This window comes from Nicotiana tabacum, chromosome 1, assembly GCF_000715075.1.
Source record: "Nicotiana tabacum cultivar K326 chromosome 1, ASM71507v2, whole genome shotgun sequence".
Lineage (NCBI taxonomy): Eukaryota > Viridiplantae > Streptophyta > Magnoliopsida > Solanales > Solanaceae > Nicotiana > Nicotiana tabacum.
Genome location: NC_134080.1, coordinates 101,292,793 through 101,300,268, shown reverse-complemented (window position 1 = coordinate 101,300,268; position 7,476 = coordinate 101,292,793). Strand labels below are relative to the sequence as shown.

Below are 7,476 nucleotides of genomic sequence, written 5' to 3'. Positions count from 1 at the left end.
TGTGTTAATTCTTTCAGTACTTTTAGCATCTTTGAACTGACTAATTCCTAGGACGAACAAAACGAAGAAATAAATTTTGAAAATTATCTTTTAACTATAAAAGTTAAAGATCTAATGCTAAATAAGTCATAATTGTATACTCTAGTACGGAAGTTACAGTAAATATTTTCGTCAAGATAGCATACAAGAATTTCCGAAAACCAGCCAAACACAAAATGTTACTACTATATAAGAAGATTCTTGAAGACCGAAAATCAAAATTCCTTTAGGAAAAGCAACAAAATAAAGGATAATATGTAAGGGGAGGGCGCAAGTTCAGAGGTAATAACAAACAAATACTAGTAATTAAATCTTAATTCCTAGGTTACTACTACAATTAGTGTCATGCAGAAACAGCTGCAAAATCATATTTTCAACAATACCAAAATTTATCACTAGGAGGGGAGGGGGACATAAAACAAGAAGTCAATACCCGAACCATACCCTTGTTAGCTGGTGAGAGAGGCCCATCACTACTATTTCAGCACAAAAAACTTAATATTCTTTCCTTGGGGTCTCTCACCATTCAGCAAGGATCTCAGCTGGTTCGTTCTTGACTTCCCAATATCTTAGAATCTTATCACAAAACATATTCAAGAAACACACAATCATTTCACTGGATTAACCCACCTATCTAACAACTACCTTCTGACTCTTCTCATTTATTTACTCGGGCCCAGCCATGCACATGCACAGGCTGTAACCTTCATTTGCATGGCCCCATCTACCTATGCAATAGTACTACTAGTCCAAATGTTGCTGGACAAATCTAACAACCCCCCCCCCCCCCCCTCGGGCCAACAAAAGACATTCACACCTACCCACTTCGCATTCTCACCAATTACTCATAACCTCCCCCAACCTTTTCCAAAATAAAATATTGGAAATTTTGTTAAAGGGAGGTTTTGGGTAATTAGGAATTCGAGCTGATTTCATCTGCTTGCTTTGGTTCTAGTTGCTGTTGCTGAGGTTGTAGATGTGGTGACGGTACCGTTATCGCTGGCTCGGGGTAGAAAGCGGAAAGTGCAGCAGTGATTTGTTGTACGGTGTTGCATAAGTGGTGGTTAATGGCAGTGACGCTAGAAAGGTTGAGCTTTGCAGTTGGAATTGTGCTGGCGAGGGCTTGTAATCCAACAGTGAGTAGACAGCCTCCAGATGCAGATTCTTGGATTGACAAGTTCCTCTTCTCCGAAGATTGTGCGCCTGAATTAGCTTCACTAGGATTAATGTTAGTGCCACAGTTATTGATTTGTCCCACTGGTGTTACAACAAAGCCTAAGGGAAGAAGAGGAATGCACGATGGGTCCTCGCCGTTCATGGCTAGCTGGATGGCATCCACATCGACGGTGGTGTAGACCACAAGGCTGCCGGAATCATCCGTGCAGCTCTCCTGCAGCATCAGCTCTACGCTCTGGGATGAGTTGCTAGCCACCTGCATCAATCCAAAAATAATCTATAAACTGGCCAACAAAAGATATTAGGATACATCTTCAAATATTTTTGAAGTTCGGGGATGTAGAAATTTAATAAAACTCGTGACACGTTTACTAGAAGAGAAGTAAGCGAGAGAGTACTAATCCAAAGTCCGTACTCAACAGAACTTAATTAATTTTGGACAAAGGGCTTTTTGTATATAAGCCTAGCCTGTTGATCAGATTGTATTTATTATTCATGATAATGAAAAGCTAATATGTGCAATCTATAAGTAGCAACCTTATTCAGGCAATAGCTAGTAATTTCCCAACAAGGACTGCCGCTATTAGTGGTCTACATATGATTAAAAAATATATTAAAAGTGGTCATTAAATTTGTTAATTCCTATATTAAAGTTCGCGGCTTATGGTGCATAAGATTCATCGTGCTGTTGATCTGAAACGAACTTAAAAGGGATCTTACATTAATGCGAAGAAGAGAAATGCAATTTCCTGGATGAGAGCCATTTGCAATGTGAGCCACCTCATGCAGTGAGTTGCCATTTGAAAGCACATCCAACTGCATTACTTGGATATTGTATAATTCAAAATTAAACCAGCGTCTCAGACCACAAATACTTAATTGGGAATTTTTAATGCAAACCTGAGCTCTTCGACGTTCATCCCTCAAGAGATCAAAGACCTGGAAATGATTATATGGAATCCAAGTAGTTGAAACCGCGCAAAGGATTAGTCCATTGGGTTGGCCTGGTTCTGTGACTTTTCTGGTAGTAATTCGAACAGTGTCCTCAAGAGAATCAGAAAGAGCTGTCCATGACTGCCCACAAGAGGTGCTAATGTTCATACAGAATGTTTTGATCATCCTCTGAGCCAGATTCATCAAACTCTTTCGTGCTTCTGGAGATGGTATCACTACAAAAGGCAATTTCAAACAATACAAATCTGTTGTATAATCGCCAGAAATTAAACGATATTATTAGATGTAGAGAAGAAATTAAGCACCTCCAAGGTCAGATATGTTTCGTGCCATAAGGCTAGCTAGTCTTTCGCATTGTCTCTGCAAGATTCCTAACCATCGTTGTGCTCCGAATGCCATACCACTACTCACATACTGATTGAATATCTGATTCACTGGATTCTCCTCAACCTCAGCCTGTTCCACCCATGTAACCTTTTTTTTTTTTTTTGAAGAAAAAAAAAGAGTAAGTCTAGATATTCATCTTACTTCAATAATTGTTAATGTGCTAATGATTCAACCATAGCGTAAAAGAAGGGGAAAAGCACAAGAATTACCCTAGAGTAGCCATTGGGCATGTCTTGAATGATGCAGCCAGAAGGTCTTCTCTTGAAATAAGGGAAAGGAGCAGGGAAATTGTTGTGAAGACTGTCAAGAGGAAAATCAACAATTGCCCAAGTCCCTTCTTCCACATTCTGCTGGCAATAACGGAGGAAATAACATTCTCGTGTAGGCACTAAGGGTGTGAGAGCTTGCATTTCCATAAACATCTGAAGCAAAAAGAAAATTAAACAGAAATCCAACATTTGTAAACTATAAAGATAATGAAGACACGAAAAGTTTTTTTTTTCTTGTTTATAAAGGTACTTACCAGTTGAAGAGAACCACTTGCATGTCCAGATACTCCTGAGGTCACAACTTGAATAGTTTTGGCTCTAGAAATTATAGATGGGAAAAGTTCTATCCATTTATTCTGGAAAAAGAAAAGAGGTAAAAATGACAGTATTACTAACTGAAATGATATATGGTAATTAAATAACTATCAGGCTTCAATTTTGCAACCTTCACTTGTATTAAATTGATAACAGCGATAGGAAACAGATTTAAATTCTATGCACGGGTAAAAGATATTTATACAATCAGGTTAATAAAGTTAATATCAGTAAATCTCAATAACAAATCAGCTATATATATAAATTACTCACTGCATCTAAGAGTGCATCAACTAGAGTGATGCTATTCATAATGACAACAGCACTGCTGCGAGTTGCTTCAATTCTGAGCTCATTGCTATTCTGCTTAATCCCGACAGGCCAAGGAGACATTCTTGAATATTCTTCCACATTGAGAATTTCTTTTCCAGAATCAGTAGCCCGAATCCAGAGTGGGTCAGCAGCTTGGCACATCTTTACTAGTTCATCCATTGAGGAAAGGGCGAGTTCCATTGCAGTAGATTTTTCTTCTTCCAAGATAATTGGACCGCCAGAAAACTGGGAATTGTTTTCAGGTATGAATGGAACAGAGACCATCTCGGTACTGCAATTCGCCATTGGCTCCTCGAACTTCCTAGAGAAATTAATGGACATGTCTAATTCCAACGAAGGAGGAAGAAGAGGAGTTGTTGGTCCTATTCCTTGCATTGGCCCCCGACCATTATATTGTGAAACAAGACAGCACACACGCTCAAACTGTTCAACAATTGAAGAGCATAAGTTGACTTGTTATTACTGTATGAACAAAAGAAAATAACGAAATAAAATAGTCATTGTTAATTCAATTTCATTGAGCAAAGGATTAAAATCATATTAGTGTAATTTGACCTTTTGTCTTTTATTTTATTTTTCAAGTAACTAATTATACTAGCTATGCTCCCAGGAAATAAACTCTTAAGCAAATAGAGAGGACCTCATCCGTTATTACAGTAATATTTAATTGCTGAACTATTGATAGGCCTTTGCTTTTTACCTCCTTAGGCTAGTGCTGCCAATGAGACATTAAATTGATCATATTAAGAAAATTTCCTCAATTATATTAATAACAAAAATAACCAAAAAATAAGAAAGAAATAATAGCATATATAAAAATTGAAAAACCTCTTCTTTGAGACGAGCATTTTCAAGGCGAAGTTGCTGTTCATCATAACCCATCTCTCCGAGCATGGCAGGACCTCCACAACTGGGGCACATAATACTGCGTAATGCTGCTTGCAGCCGATAATTCTCATTCTTTAAGTTGTCATTCTCAGCTCTAAGTATAACATTATCTGCTCGGTCTTGTTGAGCCTACATCATTAATTAGTTAATCAGTACTAGAATCAATTACAATTAACAGAAGAAGAACAAAAAATTTCCCCAACACTTAATGAAGTCTTGTCCCTCACGTAGTGTTACATCTTAACTGCAGATTAATTCAGTGGGTGCAGAATTAGCATAATTTCATTTTATGTAAGCATTTTAAACTTTTTTTTTCTTCTAACATTTGCATACATAAACACATAGAACCATTCCAAAGTTGCCTTCAATAATAACATCCCTCATAATTAATTCAAGACTTACATACATACATACATATATACATACATACATACATACAGGCGGAGCTAGTGTGAAATGTGGATTATTCTAATCCCTTTGGTCCTAACTTTGCATTTATCTTCAAAAATCTATTTAATATGTTAATATGATTAATTTAAAATCCAATAAGTTAAAAAGGCTAAAAATCCGAACTCATAAAATTTAAATTCTTCATACAATAAAAAGTCATTCTTTTTTCATGTCCATAACCCTAAACGGGGTGCATTAAAGATGTGTCTCCTCATGGAAGTTCATTGTTGCAGAGGAGGGGGTTGACCCAAAAACTAGGGCCAGACGCATATTAATGGAAGGCGTTGTCCATACAGTTAATGTAGTCACTCTCTCTACAGCTCTCATGGTGGTGGTGCACTACTCTACACTCTTTCTTCACCATATTTGGTCTTAGCGATTTTAACGTATGTAAATAAACACACCCACACACAACTTATGGGAAATCGTGCATCTGCCTCTCATGCATGAAGGTTTAATTTAATTTTACAGCTGGAAAAACATTAGTAGGGTTTCCTCTTTACAGCGTTACACAAAATAGAAAAAAAAAAAGAATTTATATACAATGACACAGTAAATACAATTTAATCTGAGACGTTGGACCAGTTGGGTGATAGGGATGCTAACATACGCACCTTCATTTGGGTTCGTCGGTTTTGAAACCAAAATTTGACTTGACGTGGTTTTAGGCCAAGGTCTTGGCTTAGTTTGAGCCTTTGCTTGTCATCTGGATGGGGGCATTCCTTAAATAACCTAAATATCAGGTAACTTTGTTAGAAAATTCAAAATAATAAATCAAAAAAAGTTCCTCTAATCAAGATCTTGAAAGGAAAAGAAAAATTAAACAAAATTGGTTCCTTACGCCTCCATTTCTTGGATCTGGCGAGCAGTGTGCCGATGATAACGCTTTTTTTTGCCTGGTTGTTGTTGCTGTTGTTGATGTTGCTCAGTTTCTAGTTCATTTCCAGACATTCCTTCGATATGTTCACTTCCAGAACCACTATCCATTTCTTCTTTGCTTTTCAATAGTCCATTTTCTTCTTTCTAAAAGGACACAAAAGTAAAATGAAAATTATGCATGCAAGTGAAGGGAAAAATGAAAGATAAAAGACAGATCGAGGAACGTACAGGAATAATATTGGGAGGAAAAATATTGAAAGGCAAGTTATTTCCTCCCATGGCCATGAAGTTGAAATTAGGGTTCTGAATGGGGGAAGAATAGAGTGAGTCTGAAGATACAGCATTCCCTCCCATCCCCATGGATGAAAATAGTTGGCAATCACCGAACATCTTTCCTACTTAATTCCACAGGATTTACAAAAGAAGAATCTCTTTTAGCCTAGGGTTTAGGGACCTGCAACAGAAAAGACAATAAAAACAAAGTATATGATAAATTTAGAATCGAGGGCTAACACATGAAATATAAACAAAACAAAGCATGAGAAACACACCATTGAAGCTAAAGGGAAGAAATATCCTTTAGATAAGACTTATTTTCTCCAAAACTAACAAAGATAACTAAGGCTAGACAAAAATATGGAGTTGATGTTTTCTACACATAAATAGGAAAACTGAGACAAGAAGACTACATTTCAAAGTATTTGACTCCACCCTTCAAAAAGATAAAGAAATGGTGAGCTCCTGGGTCTCAACCCCCCCCCCCCCCATTAAAGCTCAAACCATGTATTAAATTCGAATACATAAAAAAAAAAATTAAAACAAAATGTGTAGGTAAACGAATAGAATTGAATACGCAAAATTAATTTCCTATGTAATTAATGAAATGTGTGAGAGAAAAAAGAAACAAAGGAAACGTACTAATAAATATTTAGTACCTGTGTCGGTGTGTTTTTCCAAAGCCAAATTCTTCTTCTTCTTTATCTCTAGCTCTTTTCTTTCTTCATCTACCACCAAACCCTTCTGCAGTTTGGTTGTGTAGTTTTTTCTTATCTTTCAGTCTATATGTATAGTAAAATCTTGGGATTTTTTTTTTTTTTTAAATTTTGCTTTTTCCGTTTTATAAGGGCGGGGGTGAGTGTGTGGGTTGGGGGGTGGGGTTAAATGCGAGCTTTAAGTAGGGGGTTGAAAAAGAAAGAAACCGATGCCTTAGTGATTTGTTAGTCAGCTGTAACCAGGGAACACGTGGTCAATTATGATTGGAGAAAGGACCGTTTCGCTGAACAAAAGTCAAACCTTTTCTCTGAGTTGAAACGCTTTGCTGTTTGTACGCGCGCGTGTTGCTACCTTCCTAATCTTTGAAGGTTTTTTGCTATATTTTTTTGCGAGACCAAAACGATGGTTTTTTGCTATAATAAATAGAAAATTAGAATTTGTAGTCCATTGTAATGAAGAATGTTGGTCAGAATAAGTTTTAGATAAATTTAATTTATGGCTAAGTCTTAGGCAGAATCCATTGAGTGATGCATGCCTTAATCCCATTCTATAGGGTGTACAAGAGAAATAGTACCCTCTATCCTAAAATAATTTCTATAAACTACTTGGTCAAATAATGTTATATTAATTGCTAAATTATATTTCAATTACATTTGAAATTCAAGAAAATCGATGTTTGATTTTCGACGAAAAAGGTGAATTTGCATTCGTTCTCGAAACCTGATATTCTTTTTGTTTTTGGACAAAGAAAATATCATTGTTAATTACTCATTCTGTTTCAATTTATATGAGG

The 7,476-nt window shown here is 36.5% G+C and overlaps 1 protein-coding gene across 2 annotated transcripts; it reads right to left on the bottom strand.

The window, feature by feature from the left end:
* Positions 1-318: 318 nt before the first annotated feature.
* Positions 319-6,763, bottom strand: LOC107814013 (homeobox-leucine zipper protein HDG5). 2 transcript variants are annotated; one of them, XM_075252491.1, is made up of 12 exons: positions 6,626-6,763; positions 5,919-6,144; positions 5,653-5,834; positions 5,426-5,543; positions 4,302-4,490; positions 3,414-3,896; positions 3,080-3,181; positions 2,766-2,978; positions 2,475-2,643; positions 2,116-2,384; positions 1,936-2,031; positions 319-1,471 (listed from the first exon to the last, which is right to left on the bottom strand). In XM_075252491.1, the coding sequence occupies exons 2-12, from the start codon at positions 6,078-6,080 to the stop codon at positions 953-955; spliced, it is 2,502 nt and encodes an 833-aa protein (XP_075108592.1). In that variant the 5' UTR covers positions 6,081-6,144; positions 6,626-6,763; the 3' UTR covers positions 319-952. The 2 variants fall into 2 exon arrangements, with proteins under 2 accessions (XP_075108592.1, XP_016494823.1); XM_016639337.2 differs by lacking the exon at positions 6,626-6,763 and adding an exon at positions 6,242-6,384.
* Between the last annotated feature and the right edge of the window lie 713 nt (positions 6,764-7,476).

Excerpts from the sequence above, each read along its gene's own strand:
- LOC107814013 (XM_075252491.1), bottom strand. The coding sequence starts at position 6,080 with ATGTTCGGTGATTGCCAACTATTTTCATCCATGGGGATGGGAGGGAAT. Across the intron at positions 5,544-5,652 it reads CAGATCCAAGAAATGGAGGC|GTTATTTAAGGAATGCCCCC; the intron begins GTAAGGAACCAA and ends CCTGATATTTAG. Across the intron at positions 2,032-2,115 it reads ATGAACGTCGAAGAGCTCAG|TTGGATGTGCTTTCAAATGG; the intron begins GTTTGCATTAAA and ends CAAGTAATGCAG.